We start from the raw sequence: 25317 nt of genomic DNA, 5'->3' as shown, positions 1-25317 counted from the left end.
TTACCTGTTTCGATCTAGCAACCTTTTGGGTTACTGGCCCAACGCTCTAACCACTACCCTACCTGCCACCCCAAATGCTGTGTTTACATCCCAGTGCTCAGCTTCACTTGACATTTGTCAACAAGAAGAAACACTTCATTTTCCATTTGATTTAAAGTGAAAGCAACTGGATATTTACAAGCAAAAAAATCCCAAGATTTTTAATGGCCCATGTTTGCTAAGAATTCCAGCACTGATCGGTCTTGATTTCCCAGTTCAAGAACATGAACGCACTCGATTCAATTGCGATTTCACAACTCTTGGTTATGACCGCAGCATAATGCTCTTTCCTGCCTTTGTCTTATCCCATGAGTGGCTACAATGGACCTAGATTAAATAATACCATTCTGCAGTGTAGTGCAGCTTCACTTGCAATATTGTCTGATTGAGAACTAGTGAATTTGTGCTGTAGAGGTCCACGGGATTGTAATGTCACATTCACCAGCAGAGGCCAATCATGAACCTCTTGTCAATCCAGTCTGGACACACCCAATTTACTAGAGACTCCATATTCAAGGGATTCATGTTTAATAAGGACTGACCCTTTTCCCCCATACAACCCTATTTTATAAAAAGGGGTAACGCAGGCAGATTTCTAACAAAGCTAAAAAAGAAATTATACAAAAATGGCCAGTTCACTAGCGGTTTGGTGGGTTGGCTGTGCTGATATGGGTTATCAGAGTCTGCAGCTCCTGTAGTCTGGATGTCACCCAATGTGGAGGGGGGACAGGGGTGTCGGTGGCACGCCCCTCTACCAGCGTCTGCAGGGCCCTCAGGGCACTCTCAGCTGTCTGGAGGTAACGGCTGTACTCCTCCTCATCGCTGGTTTCCTGCCGTGCTCGCTTGGGACAGGGCTGGATGGGATGAATGGGGGGTAATGAGTCACTGTATCACTATCCAAGTCAGAGGAGAAATTGAACACTTACAAAATACATCCTAACTTCCTTTAAGTAATCACTGACCGGACAGACTTTGAACAATGTACGATCAGTAATTACGTCTAGGAAGGGAAGTAAAATGAATAAGGTATTTTAAGCTATTGGTTCACTGGCTAAATCTGCCAAGTTTGCAATCAACAGCTGTTGTAGAGTAAATCTTTCACCCCCCTCCCCAAAAAAACCCCCAGATATAATATGGTCACAGGTATCAGCCTCGTCACTCACCTCTGTGTCAGTAGTGGACTGGTCATCACCGGTAGATGCAACTGAAACCTCAGCAGCAGTTTCCTCATTGGTCTCCAGTATGGTGTTGTGTCGTTCAAGAACAGGAGTCTCCAATCTTAACCTCTCAAGCCGAGTCTCCACCGTTTCCTGTGCGTTAATAGTCTAGAAGAACACATGTTATGGTAGAAAAGTACAATGTTTTAATACCGTTGTTTTATGCAATAGAACAGGGTTCTTAGAACTCATGTGTGTCTGTGTGAACAGAGGGGTCTCTGAAGCTTGGGCTGGCAACTGATTAAGTGATGGCTAGGTGATAAAACCAACAGCCACATGCCATTCTATGATCAGTGGCGCATGTGAGGGACTGAGCCTCCATCTGTAAATAATCCCATCCAACTACCTTATCCCCATATTTTTTTTGTTGTTTTTTTTTTGCTGCTTTGCACCCCAGTATCTCTTCTTGCACATTCATCTTCTACACATCTATCACTCCAGTGTTAATTGCTAAATTGTAATTACTTGGCCACTATGGCCTATTTATTGCCTTACCTCCCTAATCTTACCTCATTTGCACACACTGTATATAGATTTCTTTCTATTGTGTGATTGACTGTACGTTTGTTTATTCCTCCTCCCGTTACGGGGTCTGAGACGCCGAAGCCTCCCACCGTTAGCTCTGACAAATTGAAAACCCTAGTCATTGGCGACTACATTACCCGCAGTATTAGACTTACAATGAATCATCCAGCGATCATACACTGTTTACCAGGGGGCAGGGCTACCGACATTAAGGCTAATCTGAAGATGGTGCTGGCTAAATCTAAAACTGCCGAGTGTAGAGAGTATAGAGATATTGTTATCCACGTCGGAACCAACGATGTTAGGATGAAACAGTCAAAGGTCACCAAGCGCAACATGGCTTCAGCGTGTAAATCAGCTAGAAAGATGTGTCGGCATCGAGTAATTGTCTCCGGCCCCCTCCCAGTTAGGGGGAGTGATGAGCTCTACAGCAGAGTCTCTGGCCCCCTCCCAGTTATGGGGAGTGATGAGCTCTACAGCAGAGTCTCTGGCCCCCTCCCAGTTAGGGGGAGTGATGAGCTCTACAGCAGAGTCTCTGGCCCCCTCCCAGTTAGGGGAGTGATGAGCTCTACAGCAGAGTCTCTGGCCCCCTCCCAGTTAGGGGGAGTGATGAGCTCTACAGCAGAGTCTCTGGCCCCCTCCCAGTTAGGGGAGTGATGAGCTCTACAGCAGAGTCTCTGGCCCCCTCCCAGTTAGGGGGAGTGATGAGCTCTACAGCAGAGTCTCACAACTCAATCGCTGGTTGAAAACTGTTTTCTGCCCCTCCCAAAAGATAGAATTTGTAGATAATTGGCCCTCTTTCTGGGACTCACCCACAAACAGGACCAAGCCTGGCCTGTTGAGGAGTGACGGACTCCATCCTAGCTGGAGGGGTGCTCTCATCTTATATATGAACATAAACAGGGCTCTAACTCCTCTAGCTCCACAATGAAATAGGGTGCAGGCCAGGGTGCAGGCCAGGCAGCTGTTAACCAGGCTGCCAGCTTAGTGGAGTCTGCCACTAGCACAGTCAGTGTAGTCAGCTCAGCTTTCCCCATTGAGACCGTGTCTGTGCCTCGACCTAGGTTGGGCAAAATTAAAGATGGCGGTGTTCACTTTAGCAATCTCACTAGAATAAAGACCTCCTCTATCCCTGCCATTATTGAAAGAGATTGTGATACCTCATCTCAAAATAGGGCTACTTAATGTTAGATCCCTCACTTCCAAGGCAGTTATAGTCAATGAACTAATCACTGATCATAATCTAAAATGTAAAATGTTGATGTGATTGGCCTGACTGAAACATGGCTTAAGCCTGATGAATTTACCGTGTTAAATGAGGCCTCACCCCCTGGTTACACTAGTGACCATATCCCCCGTGCATCCCGAAAAGGCAGAGGTGTTGCTAACATTTACGATAACAAATTTCAATTTACAAAAAAAACAAAACAAAACAACGACGTTTTCGTCTTTTGAGCTTCTAGTCATGAAATCTATGCAGCCTACTCAATCACTTTTTATAGCTACTGTTTACAGGCCTCCTGGGCCATATGCAGTGTTCCTCACTGAGTTCCCTAAATTCCTAATCGGACCTTGTAGTCATAGCAGATAATATTCACATTTTTGGTGACTTTAATATTCACATGGAAAAGTCCACAGATCCACTCCAAAAGGCTTTCGGAGCCATCATCGACTCAGTGGGTTTTGTCCAACATGTCTCTGGACCTACTCACTGCCACAGTCATACTCTGGACCTAGTTTTGTCCCATGGAATAAATGTTGTGGATCTTAATGTTTTTCCTCATAATCCTGGACTATCGGACCACCATTTTATTACGTTTGCAATCGCAACCAATAATCTGCTCAGACCCCAACCAAGGAGCGTTAAAAGTCGTGCTATAAATTCTCAGACAACCCAAAGATTCCTTGATGCCCTTCCAGACTCCCTCTGCCTGCCCAAGGATGTCAGAGGACAAAAATCAGTTAACCTCTCTAGGGTAGGGGGCAGTATTTGCACGGCCGGATAAAAAACATACCCGATTTAATCTGGTTATTACTACTACTACTAAATTCACCGGAAGTTTGCTAGTTCTGAACGTCACATGCTAATGTAAAAAGCTGGTTTTTGATATAAATATGAACTTGATTGAACAAAACATGCATGTATTGTATAACATAATGTCCTAGGAGTGTCATCTGATGAAGATCAAAGGTTAGTGCTGCATTTAGCTGTGGTTTGGGTTTATGTGACATTATATGCTAGCTTGAAAAATGGGTGTCTGATTATTTCTGGCTGGGTACTCTGCTGACATAATCTAATGTTTTGCTTTCGTTGTAAAGCCTTTTTGAAATCGGACAATGTGGTTAGATTAACGAGAGCCTTGTCTTTAAAATGGTGTTAAATAGTAATATGTTTGAGAAATTGAAGTAATTGCATTTCTAAGGTATTTGAATATCGCGCCACGGGATTCCACTGGCTGTTGAGTAGGTTGGACGATTTCGTCCCACATACCCTAGAGAGGTTTTAACCACCTAACTGAGGAACTCAATTTAACCTTGCGCAATACCCTAGATGCAGTTGCACCCCTAAAAACATCTGTCATAAGAAACTAGCTCCCTGGTATACAGAAAATACACGAGCTCTGAAGCAAGCTTCCAGAAAATTGGAACGGAAATGGCGCCACACCAAACTGGAAGTCTTCCGACTATCTTGGAAAGACAGTACCGTGCAGTATCGAAGAGCCCTCACTGCTGCTCGATCATCCTATTTTTCCAACTTAATTGAGGAAAATAAGAACAATCCGAAATTTATTTTTGATACTGTCACAAAGCTAACTAAAAAGCAGCATTCCCCAAGAGAGGATGGCTTTCACTTCAGCAGTAATAAATTCATGAACTTCTTTGAGGAAAAGATCATGATCAATTAGAAAGCAAATTACGGACTCCTCTTTAAATCTGCGTATTCCTCCAAAGCTCCGTTGTCCTGAGTCTGCACAACTCTGCCAGGACCTAGGATCAAGGGAGAGACTAAAGTGTTTTAGTACTATATCTCTTGACACAATGATGAAAATAATCATGGCCTCTAAACCTTCAAGCTGCATACTGGACCCTATTCCAACTAAACTACTGAAAGAGCTGCTTCCTGTGCTTGGCCCTCCTATGTTGAACATAATAAACGGCTCTCTATCCACCGGATGTGTACCAAACTCACTAAAAGTGGCAGTAATAAAGCCTCTCTTGAAAAAGCCAAATCTTGACCCAGAAATTATAAAAAACTAAATCGGCCTGTATCGAATCTTCCATTCCTCTCAAAGTTTTTTGAAAAAGCTGTTGCGCAGCAACCCACTGCCTTCCTGAAGACAAACAATGTATACGAAACGCTTCAGTCTGGTTTTAGACCCCATAATAGCACTGAGACTGCACTTGTGAAGGTGGTAAATGACCTTATAATGACGTCAGACCGAGGCTCTGCATCTGTCCTCGTGCTCCTAGATCTTAGTGCTGCTTTTGATACCATCGATCACCACATTCTTTTGGAGAGATTGGAAACCCAAATTGGTCTACATGGCCAAGTTCTGGCCTGGTTTAGATCTTATCTGTCGGAAAGATATCAGTTTGTCTCTGAATGGTTTGTCCTCTGACAAATCAACTGTAAATTTCAGTGTTCCTCAAGGTTCCGTTTTAGGACCACTATTGTTTTCACTATATATTTTACCTCTTGGGGATGTCATTCGAAAACACAATGTTAAATTTCACTGCTATGCGGATGACACACAGCTGTACATTTCAATGAAACATGGTGAAGCCCCAAAATTGCCCTCGCTAGAAGCCTGTGTTTCAGACATAAGGAAGTGGATGGCTGCAACTCGGACAAAACAGAGATGCTTGTTCTAGGTCCCAAGAAACAGAGATCTTCTGTTGAATCTGACAATTAATCTGGATGGTTGTACAGTCGTCTCAAATAAAACTGAAGGACCTCGGCGTTACTCTGGACCCTGATCTCTCTTTTGAAGAACATATCAAGACTGTTTCAAGGACAGCTTTTTTCCATCTATGTAACATTGCAAAAATCAGAAACTTTGTCCAAAAATGATGCAGAAAAATGTATCCATGCTTTTGTTACTTCTAGGTTGGACTACTGCAATGATCTACTTTCCGGCTAAAGCACTAAATAAACTTCAGTTAGTGCTAAATACGGCTGCTAGAATCCTGACTAGAACCAAAAAATGTGATCATATTACTCCAGTGCTAGCCTCCCTACACTGGCTTCCTGTTAAGGCAAGGGCTGATTTCAAGGTTTTACTGCTAACCTACAAAGCATTACATGGGCTTGCTCCTACCCATCTTTCCGATTTGGTCCTGCCGTACATACCTACACGTACGCTACGGTCACAAGACGCAGGCCTCCTAATTGTCCCTAGAATTTCTAAGAAAACAGCTGGAGGCAGGGCTTTCTCCTATAGAGCTCCATTTTTATGGAATGGTCTGCCTACCCATGTGAGAGATGCAGACTCAGTCTCAACCTTTAGGTCTTTACTGAAGACTCATCTCTTCAGTAGGTCCTATGATTAAGTGTAGTCTGGCCCAGGAGTGTGAAGGTGAACGGAAAGGCTCTGGAGCAACGAACCGCCCTTGCTGTCTCTGCCTGGCCGGTTCCCCTCTCTCCACTGGGATTCTCTGCCTCTAACCCTATTACAGGGGCTGAGTCACTGGCTTACTGGTGTTCTTCCATGCCGTCCCTGGGAGGGGTGCGTAACTTGAGTGGGTTGAGTCACTGACGTCGCAGGTCCTAATCCAGGCACTTGTCATCTCCCGTCTGGATTACTGCAACTCGCTGTTGGCTGGGCTCCCTGCCTGTGCCATTAAACCCCTACAACTCATCCAGAACGCCGCAGCCCGTCTGGTGTTTAACCTTCCCAAGTTCTCTCACGTCACCCCGCTCCTCCGCTCTCTCCACTGGCTTCCTGTTGAAGCTCGCATCCGCTACAAGACCATGGTGCTTGCCTACGGAGCTGTGAGGGGAACGGCACCTCCGTACCTTCAGGCTCTGATCAGGCCCTACACCCAAACAAGGGCACTGCGTTCATCCACCTCTGGCCTGCTCGCCTCCCTACCTCTGAGGAAGCACAGTTCCCGCTCAGCCCAGTCAAAACTGTTCGCTGCTCTGGCACCCCAATGGTGGAACAAGCTCCCGCACGACACCAGGACAGCGGAGTCAATCACCACCTTACCGGAGACACCTGAAACCCCACCTCTTTAAGGAATACCTAGGATAGGATAAAGTAATCCTTCTAACCCCCCCCCTTAAAAGATTTAGATGCACTATTGTAAAGTGGTTGTTCCACTGGATATCATAAGGTGAATCCACCAATTTGTAAGTCGCTCTGGATAAGAGCGTCTGCTAAATGACTTAAATGTAAAGACGTGGTCTTCCTGTCTGGGTTGGCGCCCCACCTTGGGTTGTGCCGTGGCGGAGATCTTTGTGGGCTATACTCGGCCTTGTCTCAGGATGGTAAGTTGGTGGTTGGAGATATCCCTCTAGTGGTGTGGGGGCTGTGCTTTGGCAAAGTGGGTGGGGTTATATCCTGCCTGTTTGGCCCCGTCCGGGGGTATCATCGGATGGGGCCACAGTGTCTCCTGACCCCTCCTGTCTCAGCCTCCAGTATTTATGCTGCAGTAGTTTATGCATCGGGGGGCTAGGGTCAGTCTGTTACATCTGGAGTATTTCTCTCGTCTTATCCGGTGTCCTGTGTGAATTTAAATATGCTCTCTCTAATTCTCTTTCTTTCTCTCGGAGGACCTGAGCCCTAGGACCATGCCTCAGGACTACCTGGCATGATGACTCCTTGCTGTCCCCAGTCCACCTGGCCGTGCTGCTGCTCTAGTTTCAACTGTTCTGCCTGCGGCTATGGAACCCTGACCTGTCCACCGGATGTGCTACCTGTCCCAGACCTGCTGTTTTCTCTAGAGACAGCAGGAGTGGTAGAGATATTCTCAATGATCGGCTATGAAAAAGCCAACTGACATTTACTCTTGTGTTACTGACTTGTTGCACCCTCGACAACTACTATGATTATTATTATTTGACCATGCTGGTCATTTATGAACATTTGAACATCTTGGCCATGTTGTTATAATCTCCACCCGGCACAGCCAGAAGAGGACTGGCCAACCCTCATAGCCTGGTTCCTCTCTAGGTTTCTTCCTAGGTTCTGGCCTTTCTAGGGAGTTTTTCCTAGCCACCGTGCTTCTACACCTGCATTGCTTGCTGTTTGGGGTTTTAGGCTGGGTTTCTGTACAGCACTTTGAGATATCAGCTGATGTCAGAAGGGCTATATAAATACATTTGATTTGATTCCATGTGTAACTGTGTTGTTGTTTGTGTCGCACTGCTTTGTTTTTATCTTGGCCAGGTCGCAGTTGTAAATGAGAACTTGTTCTCTACTGACCTAAAAAAATATATAAAATAAAAAAAGATTGGTGTCTAAGGTACCAGGGACGAGATCGGTTATGAATTGCTGATAAGGAGAACCTCGTCTTGGGGGCCAAACCCTGGTTTCCATACAATGACAACAGTCTTCATAGCAGATACTGTCTGCAATGAATTATTCATTTCTTTCATAACAATCCTAACCTTTTGACCCATTCCACACATCTGTTGTTTGTCATGTATTCAAGAGGATGGGTCTTAACTGTGGCTCAGTTCTGCTAGTTGAGTTCTCGGCGACTAACTCCGGGTGGTTACTTACCAACTCCATTACTGCAGTAATTAAATAATAAAGTTAAATTGTTTTGAAGAAATCAGCAACAACAAAAAAAGTCTCTCCTTTGATTAGAATAATTCCACGACAATGTTCAGTCCCATATTTCATTATCTCCAGATCCCAATGATTGTGTATTGGATGTGGTGGGTACCATTCATTACCTTACTGAGGAAATTCACCACTTTGTTTTTGGTGTCTTCTGAAGACAAGCTCTGGGAGATCACCTCCTCATGATTGGTGACCTGAAACATGAACATTACACATTTTAGTCATTTAGCAGGCACTCTTATCCAGAACGACTTACACATGTATCACATCAATTGGCCCAGCATCGTCCAGGTTTGGCCAAGGTAGGCCGTCACTGTAAATAACAATTTGTTCTTAACTGACTTGCCTAGTTAAATAAAATAAAAATATATATATTTTTAAAGACGTTACATACAGTGCTTTAAGTTCACACCCCTTTACTTTTTCTACATTTTGTTGTGATATAGCCTGAATTTAAAATTGAATAAATTGAGATTGTGTGTCAATTATCTACACAGAATACTCCATAATGTCAAAGTGGAATTTTGTTGTAAGAAAATTGTCAATAAGTATTCAACCCCTTTGTCATGACAAGCCTAAATAAGTTCAGGAGTAAAAATGTGCTTAACAAGTCACCTAATAAGTTGAATGGACTCATTCTGAGTTCAATAATAGTGGTTAACATGATTTTTGAATGACTACCTCATCTTTGTACACCACACATACAATTATCTGTTGAGCAGTGAATTCTTCAAGCAGTCTCAACCACAAAAGACCAGAGAATTTTCCAATGCCTCGCAAAGGCCACCTATTGGTAGATGTGTAAAAATGTAAAAAGCAGATGCTGAATACCCTTTGCGCATGGTGAAGTTATTAATTACACTTTGTACTGACTGTGTGTATTGATACACCATCCAAAGATACAAGCATCCTTCTTAACTCAGTTTCCGGAGAGGAAGGAAACCGCTCAGGGATTTCACCATGAGGCCAAGGATGACTTTAAAACAGTTACAGAGTTTATTGGCTGTGATAGGAGAAAACTGAGGATGGATCAACAACTTGGTAGATACTCCACAATACAACCTAAATGACTGAGTGAAAAGTAGGAAGCCTGTACAATAAACATATTCCAAAACATGCATCCTGTTTGCAACAAGGCACTAAGATAATACTGCAAAATATATGCTAAAGAAATTAACTTTTTGTCCTGAATATAAAAAGCTGTATGTTTCGGGCAAATTCAACACAACACACTCTTCATATTTTCAAGCACTGTGGTGGCTGCATCATGTTATGGCTATGCTTGTCATCAGCAAGGACTAGGGAGTTTTTTTACGATAAAAATAAACACAAATAGAGATAAGCACAGGCAAAATCCTAGAAAACTTAGTTGAGTCTGCTTTCCAACAGACACTTGGAGACTAATTCACCTTTCAGCAGGACAATAACCTAAAACAAGGTCAAATATACACTGGAGTTGCTTACCAAAACCAGATCGAATGTGCCGGAGTGGCCAAGCTACAATTTGGACTTAAAATCGTCTTGAACATCTCTGGCAAGACTTGAAAATGGCTGTCTAGAAATTAACAACAACCAACACTACAGAGCTTGAAGAATTTAAAAAAGAAATGTGCAAATATTGTACAATCCAGGTGTGGAAAGCTCTTAGAGACTTACCCAAAAAGACTCACAGCTGTGATCGCTGCCAAAGGTGATTCTAACATGTACAATTGAAGTCGGAAGTTTACATACACTTAGGTTGGAGTCATTAAAACTCGTTTTTCAACCACTCCACAAATTGCTTGTTAACAAACTATAGTTTTGGCAAGTCGGTTAGGACATCTACCTTGTAGACAGATTATTTCACTGTATCCTAATTCCAGTCGGTCAGAAGTTTACATACACTAAATTGACTGTGCCTGTAAACAGCTTGGAAAATTCCAGAAAATTATGTCATAGCTTTAGAAGCTTCTGTTAGGCTAATTGACATCATTTGAGTCAATTGGAGGTGTACCAGTGGATGTATTTCAAGGCCTACCTTCAAACTCAGTTCCTTTTTGCTTGACATCATGGGAAAATCAAACGAAATCAGGCAAGACTTAAGGAGCAATTGAAGGTACCACATTCATCTGTACAAACAATAGTACGCAAGTATAAACACCATGGGACCACGCAGCCGTCATACCGCTCAGGAAGAAGACGCGTTCTGTCTCCTAGAGAAGAACGTACTTGTGCGAAAATAGCAAATCAATCGCAAAACAGCAGCAAAAGACCTTGTGAAGATGAAGGAAACAGGTACAAAAGTATCTATATCCACAGTAAAACGAGTCCTATATCGACATACCCTGAAAGGTCGCTCGGCAAGGAAGAAGCCACTGCTGCAAAACCGCCATAAAAAAGCCAGACTACAGTTTGCAACTGCACATGGGGACAAAGATCGTACTTTTTGGAGAAATATCCTCTGGTCTGATGAAACAAAAATAGAACTGTTTGGCCATAATGACCATCGTTATGTTTGGAGGAAAAAGGGGGAGGCTTGCAAGCTGAAGAACACCATCCCAACCGTGAAGCATGGGGGTGGCAGCATCATGTTGTGGGGGTTCTTTGCTGCAGGAGGGACGGGTGCACTTCACAAAATAGATGGCATCACGAGGAACGAAAATTGTGTGGATATATTGAAGCAACATCTCAAGACATCAGTCAGGAAGTTAAAGCTTGGTCGCAAATGGGTCTTCCAAATGGACAATGACCCCAAGCATACTTCCAAAGTTGTGGCAAAATGGCTTAAGGACAACGAAGTCAAGGTATTGGAGTGGCCATCACAAAGCCCTGACCTCAATCCTATAGAAAACTTGTGGGCAGAACTGAAAAAGTGTGTGCGAGCAAGGAGGCCTACAAACCTGACTCAGTTACACCAGCCCTGTCAGGAGGAATTGGCCAAAATTCACCCAACCTATTGTGGGAAGCTTGTGGAAGGCTACCCGAAACGTTTGACACAAGTTTAAAAAATGTAAAAGTTAAAAAAAGTCAATGCTACCAAATACTAATTGAGCATATGTAAACTTCTGACCCACTGGGAATGTGATGAAAGAAATAAAAAGCTGAAATAAATCACTCTATTATTCTGACATTTCACATTCTTAAAGTAAAGTGGTAATCCTAACTGACCTAAAACAGGGAATCTTTACTAGGATTAAATGTCAGGAATTGTGAAAAACTGTGTTGAACTGTATTTGGCTAAGGTGTATGTAAACTTCCGACTTCAACTGTATTGATTGGTTGAATACTTAATCTAATGAAGATACATTAGTGGGTTTTTTTTTTACTTATTTTTTAAATGTTATAATTTCTCTTTCACTTTGACAGAGTATTTTGTGTAGACGTTGACGAAAAATGACAATCCATTTTAATCCCACTTTGGAACACAACAAAATGTGAAATTCTAGGGATGTGTATACTTTCTGAAAGCACTGTACATGCACATTGAAGTTCATACGTACATGAAAGTGGCCACTATCCCTCCAGTTATAAATAAAAACTCAGCCAAGTGCCCTCAGGAAGAAGGAAACTCATAGGAATATAATGTATCTTAAAAATTCCTATCACTAAAAACAGTGTTCAGGAGAGTCTCACCTCTGCAAAGTGAGCGAAGGCCTCCAGGGCATGTTGGTTTATTAGCCAGGACCGCTCAGCTAGCAGGGCCCCAAACAGATCACTCAGCCTGGGCAACACCTGGCTCTGTGGATGACACACACACACACAGTTGGGGAGTAGTGAACTACATGTAGTTGGTGTTCTCCATTTTGCTCTACGACCTCCACATGTGTGACGGAACTCATCTGAAGGTAACCCATACAACTGAATGGAAGAATGGAGATATTTTTGTTGGCACAAAACTAGAGTTAAATCTGTGTTAAAAAAAACAAAAATATTTCCTGAGCTTTATTAAAACTCCTAGATATAGGACAGACACTTCAAAACCTTATTCCCTATGAGTCATTTAAAAATATATATTTTTCTCCTCAATTTCGATCTCGTCTCATCGCTGCAACTCCCCAACGGGCTCGAGAGGCGAAGGTCAACTCATGCGTCCTCCCGCCAAACCGCACTTCTTAACACCCGCCCGCTTAACCCGGAAGCCAGCAGCACCAATGTGTCGGATGAAACACCGTTCAACTGACGACCGAGGTCAGCCTGCAGGTGACCGGCCCGCCACAAGGAGTCGCTAGAGCGAGATGAGCCAAGTAAAGCCCCTGGCCAAACCCTCCCCTAACCCGGACGACACTAGGCCAAATAGTGCGCCGCCCTATTGGATCACGGCCGGTTGTGATATACAGCCAGGGATCGAACCCGGGTCTGTAGTGACGCCTCTAGCACTGCCTTAGACCGCTGCGCCACTCAGGAGGCCCTTATTATTATTTTTTTGACTGTCTTTTTTACCATTTATTCAATGCATCCACCCAACAGCTTAGACCTTTAGAGGTTAATAGGCTACATTACACATTATGTTAACAGCTGACTCCAGATCTACCTGTTGAATTAACTACTATTCAGCAGCACCATGTCTATCATCTATTAGAGGTCGACTGATTAATCGGAATGGCCGATTAATTAGGGCCGATTTCAAGTTTTCATAACAATCGGTAAATCGGTATTTTGGGCCACCGATTTGCTGATTTTTTATTATTTTTTTAAAAATGTTTTTAAACCTTTATTTAACTAGGCAAGTCAGTTAAAGAACACATTCTTATTTTCAATGACGGCCTAGGAACGGTGGGTTAACTGCCTTGTTCAGGGGCAGAACGACAGATTTTTACCTTGTCAGCTTGGGGATGCAACCTTACGTTAACTAGCCCAACGCTCTAACCACCTGCTTTACGTTGCCAAGGTAAGTTGCTAGCTAGCATTAAACTTATCTTATAAAAAAACAATCAATCAATCATAAACACTAGTTAACTACACATGGTTGATGATATTACTAGTTTATCTAGCCTGTCCTGCTTTGCATATAATCGATGTGGTGCGCATTCGCGAAAAAGGACTGTCTTTGCTCCAACGTGTACCTAACCATAAACATCAATGTCTTTCTTAAAATCAATACACAAGTATATATTTTTAAACCTGCATATTTAGTTAATATTGCCTCCTAACATGAATTTATTTTAACTAGGGTAAATGTGTCACTTCTCTTGCAAACAGAGTCAGGGTATATGCAGCAGTTTGGGCCGCCTGGCTTGTTGCGAACTGTGAAGACTATTTCTTCCTAACAAAGACAGCCGCCTTCGCCAAACGGGGATGATTTAACAAAACCGCATTCGCGAAAAAAAGCACAATCGTTGCACGACTGTACCTAACCATAAACATCAATGCCTTTCTTAAAATCAATACACAGAAGTATATATTTTTAAACCTGCATGTTTAGCTAAAAGAAATCCAGGTTAGCAGGCAATATTAACCAGGTGAAATTGTGTCAGTTCTCTTGCGTTCGTTGCACGCAGAATCAGAGTATACAGAATCTGGCTCGTTGCGAACTAATTTGCCAGAATTTTTCAGAACTATGAAATAACATTGTAGGTTGTGCGATGTAACAGGAATATTTAGACTTATGGATGCCACCCATTAGATAAAATACAGAACGGTTCCGTATGTCACTGAAAGAATGTTTTCGAGATGATAGTTTCCGGATTTGACCATATTAATGACCTAAGGTTTATTATATTATAGTTAAGTCTATGATTTGATATTTGATAGAGCAGTCTGACTGAGTGGTGGTAGGCAGCAGCAGGCTCGTAATAGTCAAAGGTATATGGTTTAGAGAGAAATAGTCGACGCGTCATAATTCCTGTAATAACTTGCGGCTGAACTTGAAAGGGGTTCCTTCGTTATTTTACCGTTCATGTCTTCCATAGAGAATGTCTTGATCTACTTCAAATAAGGTCTGTGTTTTGTGCTTAAACCGCCTCTGTGTTTTGATACCCTTGTAAATCTCACTAGGTAACGTTTGTCAACATATTTTCATAAATCCACTCTACAAAAAAAATGATCTTCGCTTATATTGATCAGAGTTATATCCTATGGATATCTACACAGTTATAAAATTGGCAAGGTGGTGTAAGCCTAAACCAAACACAGACCTTATTTTAAGTTAATCTAAAAATATCCTATGGAATAAATGAAGGAACCGCTTTTCAGATGAGAAATGAACATTAAATTCTCTTGCAACAGCCCTGGTGGACATTCCTGCAGTCAGCATGCCAATTGCACGCTCCCTAAAAACTTGTGTTGTGTGACAAATCTGCACATTTTAGAGTGGCCTTTTGGTGCACCTGTGCAATGATCATTCTGTTTAATCAGCTTCTTGATATACCACACCAGTCAAGTGGATGGATTGTCTTGGCAAAGGAGAAATGCTCACTAACAGGGACGTAAACAAATTTGTGCACAACATTTGAGATAAAAATATGGAACATTTCGGGGATCTTTAATTTCAGCTCATGAAACATGGGACCAACACTTTATATTTTTGTTCAGAAAAAAAGATTCTGCCCATCATACAGTGGTACCTGGCTATCATACAATACCTGGCTATCATGTGGGATAAACACCTTGCCTAGAGAGGCCAAGAAGTCCAGAGCAGCCAGCAGCAGGTCATCAGGACACTTCTCAGAGATCATGGCTCCCACACACACAAGGGCCTAAAAACACACACAATCAATTTATTGTATACATCAGCTAGTAAATAGTCGCTGGTATTTCAGCCAGGTGGCAAGCTCAAGGGCTCTGGCTACTTTTAGCCTGATAGCTAGCTATAACTAGAAGGATTAATTTAGCCTGATAGCTAGCTATAACTAGAAGGATTCATTTAGCCTGATAGCTAGCTATAACTAGAAGGATTAATTTAGCCTGATAGCTAGCTATAACTAGAAGGATTAATTTAGCCTGATAGCTAGCTATAACTAGAAGGATTAAGTTAGCCTGATAGCTAGCTATAACTAGAAGGATTAAGTTAGCCTGATAGCTAGCTATAACTAGAAGGATTAAGTAAGAAGCTAACGTTAAACGGAGCAGTTGACTGAAATTAAGCTATAATCTTAACAAAAAGATAGGCTACTATAAGTTCTCATAACAAAATAACATTGCTTTACAGAGAGTAGTGAGGCCGGCTACCATGAAAGAGGCAGAGGAGATGCAGAGAGAGACAGAGAGATATAGAGAGAGGTCAGTGGTACAGTGGTTCCCAAACTTGGGGTCTTGAGAGAATCTGTAATCTTATCAAAACACATTTATCAAATAGGTATAGAGTACAACATTTTAGAGTCAACTATAGGCCTTTTACACTGGTGCACCTTAGCAGTTTACAATATTTATATATTTAACCTTTATTTAACTAGTCAAGAAAACTGAATTGCAGTGCAGTTCACAGGAGATACACATTTCAATATGAACATCTCCACATCTTATTCTTTTTAAATTTGGGGTGGGGGGGGGGGGGCACAAAAAATATGAAATCATCACGAGGGGCCGCAGTGGCTCGCAGGTCTGCCTACCCACATCCATCCTTACACATGCAGTCAGAGCTGGCCCTAGCCTTTTGGGGGCCCTAAGTGAAATGTTGTTGGCGGGCCCCCCACATCTTGTGAGCAAAACATTTTAGCAACTCTTGACAGTGGAGACAAAACATTGTTTTGTAGTAAATCTCCTGCAATTCTACACATTTTGCCATGGGGCGGAGAGAAAATGTTGTGCAATTCTATACATTTTGCCATGGGGCGGAGAGAAATGTTTTCAGTTTTGAATATGATATCTGAGTGAGAGTGACTAACAAAATCAACGGGGCCCCCCCCGGTCGGTAATTCGGCCATGATTACTACTAGTTTAGATAGCTGGCTAGACTAACTTACCAATGAAGAAAATGTTAGCTGACATGGGCTAATTGAGTGACTGTCGAAATTGCACCTTGTGTATTCTACTATTCTAGTTCCCGTCCATGCGTTATCTGGATAGCCCACTGGACCTGATAGTTTACCACATCACTGAGCATCATAGTCACTGAAGTGAATAAGGGAAGTGAACATTTGTGTTCTGTACCTGACAGATGACCTGTGGGTCAAAACTCTTCACCAAGATGGCTGACATGGAGAGGAGGAGTTTCAGAGTGCACTGGATGCTAGGGTGGATCTGCACCTGCCAATCAAAGGGATAGAGTTAACTGAACTGGCAAACTGTACACCCAATGTACTTGTGAGTGTGTGTGTGTGTGTGTGTGTGTGTGTGTGTGTGTGTGTCCAGAAGCACTTCCCTCACCTGACTGGGACACATGGCAACCCAGAGTTGTGAGATGATCGTCAGTGCAGACGACTCACACTCTGCCTCTGGAGATACACCTCGAACCACCATCAGCAGGGACAACAGCGCTATGTTCTGTGGGCGAGAAAATGGGCCGAACTGAGGCCATACTGCAGTGCTTTCGTACTAAATTAGAAACAGAACGGTCCACTTAGGACGACAAGAAATGACCTTATCTACCCTGATTTTCTCACAATAAACAAGATTATTTTATTGGTACTTTTATCTAAGCTCTTAAACCAAACTCGTCACCTTCTCTAAGCTCTTAAAGCCAGTTATGATCTTTCTATTCAACACCTACTATAGGACAGGAGACAACCATGCAGCAGAGAATATTGTAGCCTTGCCCGCTCTATATTCTTGGTAATGAAATGAGACCTTCAGCATGGTAACTAAGGCCAAAATGTGTCACGAGGCATGTTCATTATAAAAAAGGTGCCTGCCTGTCAATGAGGCTGTATAAAACAAGTAGGCTGAGCACTATCACTCCAGTGGAATAGAATACAACTTTATTGTCCACACATTAACTTTAGTGTTCAGCTGGGCACTGAAAAGCGATTTAGATAGGCTTTGCCCCTTGGTCTAAAGAAGTTTCTGAAAAAGTGTCCTCACCACTTTGTCCAATTGTCCCAGTTTGCACCCAGCCTTTTGCCAGTTTGTCACAGTGGTGTTAGTTAAGGTGATGATGTCTGCCTCGACCCGCTGCCGGGCATCATGGGACAGGGCTCTAAGGAGGATGTGACACCATACAGGGAGGTTGTCATCCTGGGAGGGAGGGAAACGCTCCACCAACTCCATCTACAACAAACACACACAAATGTATAACACACATCACATGAAAACACACACTCAGTCACACACAAATGTAAATAAAAACACAAACCACAAGCTCATATCACTTTATAAAACCAGAGTTCGACAGCCCCCTCACACACACACCACACCACACACGTTTTCTCCGTGCTGCTGTCTGACCTGGTGTTCAGGAGTCATGAGGAACACCATGCGTCTCAGCAGCAGAGACAGGTGGGACAGCTGGTAACTCTCCCCACCACACGACTTCACCTGGGGGGGAGGGGAGGGGGGGAGGAGGAGGAGAGGGTGGAAAAAGGGAAGATAGGTCATGAAATAAACTGAAACAACCTGGGGCACGGTTACTAACAGGTGTCTCCTTCCCCCAGGATCAAAACACACCAATTGTCGCCTCGGTCGGGGTATCAGAGAGGCCTTAGTCTACAGCCACCCTGCCCACAGAGAGATGCCAAATCCACCCTTAAGGCTTGCACCCTACTCACTTGTGGAGATCTGACTGGATTTGACAGGTGTTAAGCCATCTGGTAGCAGCTCCAGCATGCCTTGTGATAGGCTAAATACACCATATGTCTTATAACAATCAAATCCTCTCAGATCTCCACAAGTGCGTAGGCCTTAGGGGTGGATTTGGGACTGGGCCTTGGATAGGGATGATAAACTAGGATACACACACAGAGAGACAGAGCGCGAGAGAGAGTGAGAGAGAGCGAGGGAGAGAGAGCAAGAGAGAGCGAGAGAGAGAGCGCGAGAGAACACTGATAGCCAGGGAGAAGTTGTGACCCCTGTGGGTGGGTGGTCTGTCTGTCCTCTCTACTCACCAGTTGAGCTGTGAGGAGACCGTGATGTAAGCACAGTTCAGCTGTACCATACCTGCAGAGAGAGGACAGAGTCACTCACAGCAGGCAGCAAACACACAGGACAAGCAACGGACATTTACAATATTGCGACATTTATTTGTGAAATGTACTTTACATTTGAGTAATTTAGCAGACAGTCTTCTCCAGACAGACTTCAGGTAAGTGCATTCATTTAAAAAGGTGGTAAGGTGAGACAACCACATAGCATTAGTGAGCACATTTCCCCCTGAAAAAAAAGCATCAGTCTATCAGCAAAGTCAGTGTTGGTGGAAGGAAGGCCGGTGGTTTGGTGGCCAGATGCTCACCGGGCTATGAAGCACCACACGTCAGTAGCCAGCAGGGCCGTCTGGGTGTCAGGCTGCAGCACAGCCTCCAACAGACTACGCTCCTGATGGATGGATTAGCACAAATGGATGGAGAGAGAGAGAGAGAGAACGAAACATAAAAGAGAAGAACCTTTCAGGATAATAAACTGATCCACAGTAGAAAAACAGATGAAGGATGATGATTGAGTTGTGTTTCAGGGTGATAATGTCACCAGAAATGACCTTGGTGTTTCCACTAAATAAAACAGAGAGAGGGAGATTTGTTATGACATCATAAACATACTGTATCCACAATTCCATCATAATGCAATCATTTACAGTTTTTCCAAGCTAGGAAATACTCAGGGGCCAAAGTGCTGTGTAGAGTATGTGTGTGTAACCTGTGTGTGTAAAATACTTACAAACAATATCTACAACAATTTACACCCAACAGTTTGTGGGCAGTGCCTCACCAGTAGGGGGAAGTGTTCTGGGGGCAGCGATGCCACACAGGCACAAAGCATCACACAGACGTGATGATGTAGGGTCACGTTCCCCTGGGCTTGACCCTTCATCATCACCCCCGGCAATAGGACTGGAACCCTCCGTTCCGTACAGGACCGCCTGAAGCTCTGGAACAAGGCCCGGAACAGAGGCAGTCTGAAGACAGGGCAGGTAGGGGGGAGGGAGAAGAGAAAGAGAGAGAATGAAAAACTTGATGTATTATGGAGTTTTTGGGAGTATTGGTTCTTTTGCACTAGTCAAACTAAATAAATAAAAAATATTTGACTAATGTCTGGTCTACAGCCATAGTCTAGAGCCCTCCTACCTGGGCGTGTCCTCAGGGAAGTGGCTGCCGTCACACCACAGCTGCAGCGCCTCCTCTGGATGGGAGGGGAACTGACCCATGACACTCACCAGCAGGAGGCAATGGGGTAACTCTGTCTCAGGACTCAAGTCTACATACAGGTACACAAACAGGACAGGCAGGGGTCACAAAAAGGCTCACACTCAACACAAGGTGGGCCTGACAAGACTCATGAGACCATAGGCCTACTGGTAAAATGCCTTCGAGGGGGTATTTTAGGCATTATTATTAGTGACATTTTAGGCATTATTATTAGTGACATTTTAGGCATTATTATCGCAATCTACTCTTTTTACTGACTCAAGTCGTGCTTAGTTTGTTTGTGAGTGACTCGTTCATTTTAGTCATTTGTTTTGACCTGCTGACCGCAGTGAAGTCCTACAGCAGGATTAATCCACTCTCCTCCGGCTCAGCGGCTCCAGAGACATGCTCCGACCAACAAAGCATAGACGAAAAATACATGTTCAGAAATTATCATTGATCGCATGGTGCAAGAATGAATACAATGAATTATTGAATGTTATGATGGACACAGCTTTGTAGAAGCAAAACATACACAGCCTCTGTTCAACAAACTCAAACACGAATCATTTGGGGGGGGGGCTGCAGTTCACAACAATATTGTTCTTATCACCCACATCAGTCGTTCACAATCTAGTCCGGCCACAACTAGACTTCGTTTCAAATGTATCAAGAAATAATCATATTTGTTTAGCTAGCAATCGACATTGTTTAAAGCACACTTCTCAGTCACAAATGACAGCTCCAATAAGCCCCTACGGTGAACGATGTGAACTTGTTGAATCATGACTCTTTTGAGTCTTCAGTTCATCGTTTGCCGGTAAGGTGTTCCTGTGTGCACTGGGCATTACTGCCTCAAAGGAACAAAATGAGTCGAAAGATTAGTTCTTTCGACTGAACGAGTCGATAAGATCAGAGTCAGTAAAAAGAGCTTAACTTCTTATCTCTACTGTTTATGTCCCCTGATTAATGACAGATAACAAGCAGAGCCCTGATACTCAAAGTAGTACTTTGGCCTTGTGAGAGCATTGTGTTCCAAGTTGACCCCTAAATAAAAACCAGAGCACACTCAGCAAACCAATGTCCTCAAACGACACCAACGGAAGGGGTGTGTGTGTGTGTTTGCTTTTGTTACACATGTCTCGAGGCGGAAAGCATCCCTACAGTACATTGACAGAGGCCCCAGATGGACGTGGGACAGTGGACATGGATGTAATAAGGAAACAGACTGCACAATTCAAGACCTAAGGCTCATGGCAATAAAGTGCCCCAAACAATGTCAATAAAGCACATGGGTTAGCATAGACTGCAGTGTGAAGTATTTGATATTTTTCTACACTAGGGTGAAGGTAGAGGTGGACTCACGCTGGCTGGGGTTGAGGACGGACTCGGCGAAGGGTCTGAGGGGGAGCAGCTGGGAGAGCAGAGCGTCCATGGGCACCAGAACTGCTCCGTTCAGCTCCTCAGACAGAGGGGAGGGGAGCACCGGGGAACACAGGCTGGGAGGAAACTTGCTGTGGATAAAATATAATAAACGTTAACCACAGAGGGTGGGTGGGTGGGTGTGTGTGTGTGTGTGTGTGTGTGTGTGTGTGTGTGTGTGTGTGTGTGTGTGTGTGTGTGTGTGTGTGTGTGTGTGTGTGTGTGTGTGTGCAGTACGTGTGAGTTGTAGAAAGTGTAGCCGTATTGTACCTGACAATTTGAAGGTAGAGTTGGTGGAAACGTCTGCAAGACTTAGAAAGAAAAGCCTTGAATTCCTTTATGTAATGAACTAATGTGTTGGCAAAAAATCTGCACATCTTTGTAGTTTTCTGAAACAACTTGTATTCTGGGCTGTGTGCCACCTGCTGTAGGAAACACAGAGACCAGCGGTTCAACAGGACAGCAGGAACAACCAGACCAAGCAGAGAGCGTTGTCTCACTGTGTTCTACCCTTCACCTCATGCTCAGACATCTAGGGTCACAGTGAGAATGTTGCATTTCTGTCCTGAACTGACCCGTAACAAACTCCACGCAAAAAAATGTTCTCTATTGTAGTGTAATATTAATGAATAATGCATTTGGACTCCAGGCTTTTCATTTGCACACACTGTATACACATTTTTCTATTGTGTTATTGACTGTACGTTTGTTTATGCCATGTGTAACTCTGTGTTGTTGTTTTTGTCGCACTGCTTTGCCTTATCTTGGCCAGGTCGCAGTTGTAAATGGCCTACCTGGTTAAATAAAGGTGAAATAACTAAATAAATAAATAATAGAAGGAAATCAGCTCATTCAACTCAGCAAGGTCATGTTCAGTGTGCACGCAACAAAAAACATTTTAAAATGAATGAAAGATTATTGCCAGCCCAGTGAGCACAAGTTGAAGACTTATTTTCAATGTCTTTTCAACCAAAAAGATGTATTGTGGTCTTTCGCTCATAGGGAGTGTTCCTCTGACTGTGATGTGATTGGCCATGTACCTGTGGCCCCGCCTGACTGATCTGCTCAGCCAGTTCCAGGCAGCTGTGGAACGATGCCAGCAGGTCATCACACAGACAGGATGTGATGTCACCGTGACGAAGCCGCTCCTCCACCAACGATCCATACTTCACACACTGCCTGATCAGATCAATCAATCAGTCAGCCAACAAAAACAGACAGATAGATTTAAATTATCATCAAAATGTAATGTTTGTGGGCCGGACTATACTTACTGAATAATTCATTTACAATAGATCAGATAATGTTTATGATGATTAAAAATGTATATGTTCTATACTTACTTAATAATGAATTTCCATGTGTTGGCATGTAGTGCGATGTCAAGGTTTGAGATAACCGAGCATATATCCAGGAGACTATGAATCACTGAGGGAAATAAACACCTTTTCATTGTCATCACTGAGGCAAAAACTATTGTTAATGTATGACAATTTCTTGCCATAACACTGAATAGTATAAAATGGTCACTTATCTACAGTGAGAATTACTACCCACAAACAACCAGACGGATGCATAAGTCTCTTCCGAGACACACACACACACACACACACACACACACACACACACACACACACACACACACACACACACACACACACACACACACACACACACACACACACACACACACACACACACACACACACCAGTGATGATGTCGGAGACGTCGTCCTCTGAGGCTGTGTTCTCCAGGGAGATCCTGTCCATTAGTCCCATCAGGCCTTTCTGTAGTGAGTAAGCCTCTTTAAACAGGCCCTGGAGTAGGTCTCCCACCAGGGACAGACGCCCACAGTACACCTCCCCACTCTCCTGGGGAAACAGTCATTCCCACAACATATTGTAATAATGCCACTGACTCCATACAGTAGAAAACTACATATGAACATGATGTGCTCTTTTAGATACTCCTAGACATAGACTTTTGCACAGTAAGCATAATTAAAACAGTGAATTCCTTGCAGTCATACCTTGCAGTGCTGGAAGGTGTTCCTGAGGACCTTAAGGATGCAGGAGGGTAAGGAGCGGATACTATCCAGGGCAGGAGCCTCCTCAAACGAGCAGACATGACGCACACAGCCAGACAGCACCTCCAACACCTGCACCATCACCTGGCAAACAGAACCCCCCCCAAAGCTAATAATGTCCACTCAGTACAATTAGCATTCAGATTTGAAGAGGGGAAAACATCTTATACCTTAACACAACAGAGAGAAAGACAAGGGAGTGCTTTTCTCTCATATTGTATCAGAGAGATCGAGACAGAGAGAATTTCCCAGGCATTAAGAACACACCTGTAGAATGTTCCTGAGAAGAGAGTGTATTTCCGTGTTCTGAATGGACAGCCCTCCAACTTGGTTAGTGATCTCTTCCATCAGTGTGTTGAACATCTTCCCTACCTGCAGACATTACAACAGTTAAACACACACACTGGGCTGATGCTTGTGAACATGCATGTCTGTGTTCAAACAAGAAATTAAATATGTCCTACCTTAGGTAAGACCTTGGAGAAACACTCGTCTTCCAGCTCTGACAGGCTGAGGTGAGGCAAGAACATGTCTGTGATGATTTTCAGCACATCTAAAAGAAGATAAAACGTGAAATGGAGAACGAGTGCCACTGGCCTTTCACTCTAGGCCTTATTCATGGAGAACACTGAATTATGACTGGGTTTACTGACAGGTGACAACTTTTGATTTTATTTCACCTTTACTTAACCAGGTTGGCCAGTTGAGAACAAGTTCTCATTTACAACTGCGACCTGAACTTCATGTCCCCAACTAAAATTTGAGTCAAAAACTGTCTTTACACACAATTATATGTATGTACGCATATATATTTATATTCCAGTCTCCGACATTGCGGGTTCTGATATTTTTTAAATGTTATTGCTACAGTATTTTGTATTTTTGCTGGACCTGCGATAAGTGTTTTCACGACCCATAAACTTTGATTTGATGTTAAAAAGATGAGACTTACGTATACGTTCTTCCCAGCTTTCTGTCTTATAATGCATGGAGTACACACAGTTAAGGAGTTCAAAAGTAACGCAATTTGACTTCAACAGTAGTAGCTACACACACAGGCATACTACATCAACTGGATAGGTCTGAAGTGCATTTGTGCAGACCTGGAACTGATGTTTACAGTCATTTCAACCATAAGTAAATGATTTATGCCCCTATGCCATGTTTTGTACAATAGAGACCCACGAAAGGATATGATGAGTTTGGGGAGGACGGATTTGACTTCCAGCCGACAGGTGTCCTTACTCCACTGGACCACCTCTTCCAACAGAGTGGTCTGCGACATGGTGATGACAGCCTAGTAAAGAACATTATTCTCGTACTTTTCTCTACAAACCATGGATGTAGCAAGCTACTAGTTAAATCATAGGAATACAAACTCCGGTTAAACGCAAAGATTTACAATGGAGTTGAGCGGCGACTAGTGTGGGCAGACAGCTCTAATGTCGTAAAATGAAGTTCTTATCAAAGCTACTCCTTTTAGCATCCAAATAACTGTCCGCAATCACAAAGAACAATATCGTGTGTAATTGTGGGCTATTGTTTTGGATGCGGAAGTCAGTCGTGTTTAATCATTTTATTTGGCATCGGAGCCAACGTGAATCGTTGCGTTTCGACGGCTAATGAGGTTGTACAGGCACTAAACTTGTCAACGTTAGCTAGCTGGCTGCAGGTTAAGTTTGGATAACAGCACAGCTTAACGTTACATCCAGCTAGTTAGCAAGGTAGCTAGCTAATAGCTTCGCTCTTTGATTCAGTTTACGTTAGCCAACTAAGTAGTGTTAGCTAGCTAAATTGATAAGCTTGTGCTTACCTTGCTACTTTCTTTCAGTAGTTCACAAATCCCCACGAAATGTAAATTCTACTTGCGTTACTACATGCATAGAAAAACGGCATGTCTTGCTTCGCCAACTAACTGGTTTAAAAATATTCAAACTGTATCGAGAGTTTGTGGATAACTTTAGCCAGAAAGAGGTACCTGTGTGACGCTAGCCACAATAAGGATTAGCAACTATAGAGGAATTTGCGGTTTGCCTTCAAAATAAAA

At 43.3% G+C, this 25317-nt stretch overlaps 1 protein-coding gene across 4 annotated transcripts; it reads right to left on the bottom strand.

The window, feature by feature from the left end:
- Positions 1-173: 173 nt before the first annotated feature.
- On the bottom strand, positions 174-25317 carry firrm (fignl1 interacting regulator of recombination and mitosis). Of its 4 annotated transcripts, none has more exons than XM_014123726.2 (24): positions 25084-25317; positions 24466-24567; positions 24223-24262; positions 23735-23823; positions 23538-23642; positions 23214-23354; positions 22893-23055; positions 22527-22611; positions 22224-22362; positions 21454-21608; positions 21127-21275; positions 19702-19831; positions 19346-19532; positions 18873-18955; positions 18529-18580; positions 17873-17962; positions 17510-17695; positions 16856-16972; positions 16640-16735; positions 15133-15246; positions 12185-12289; positions 8686-8766; positions 1203-1364; positions 174-893 (listed from the first exon to the last, which is right to left on the bottom strand). In XM_014123726.2, the coding sequence occupies exons 2-24, from the start codon at positions 24553-24555 to the stop codon at positions 678-680; spliced, it is 2775 nt and encodes a 924-aa protein (XP_013979201.2). In that variant the 5' UTR covers positions 24556-24567; positions 25084-25317; the 3' UTR covers positions 174-677. The 4 variants fall into 4 exon arrangements, with proteins under 4 accessions (XP_013979201.2, XP_013979203.2, XP_013979202.2 ...); XM_014123728.2 differs by having other exon boundaries at positions 15157-15246; XM_014123727.2 differs by having other exon boundaries at positions 16640-16729.

The sequence above is a fragment of the Salmo salar genome, chromosome ssa10 (assembly GCF_905237065.1).
Source record: "Salmo salar chromosome ssa10, Ssal_v3.1, whole genome shotgun sequence".
Taxonomy (NCBI): domain Eukaryota; kingdom Metazoa; phylum Chordata; class Actinopteri; order Salmoniformes; family Salmonidae; genus Salmo; species Salmo salar.
Note: the sequence above shows the minus strand (reverse complement) of the source record. Positions and strands in the feature narration are given on the sequence as shown.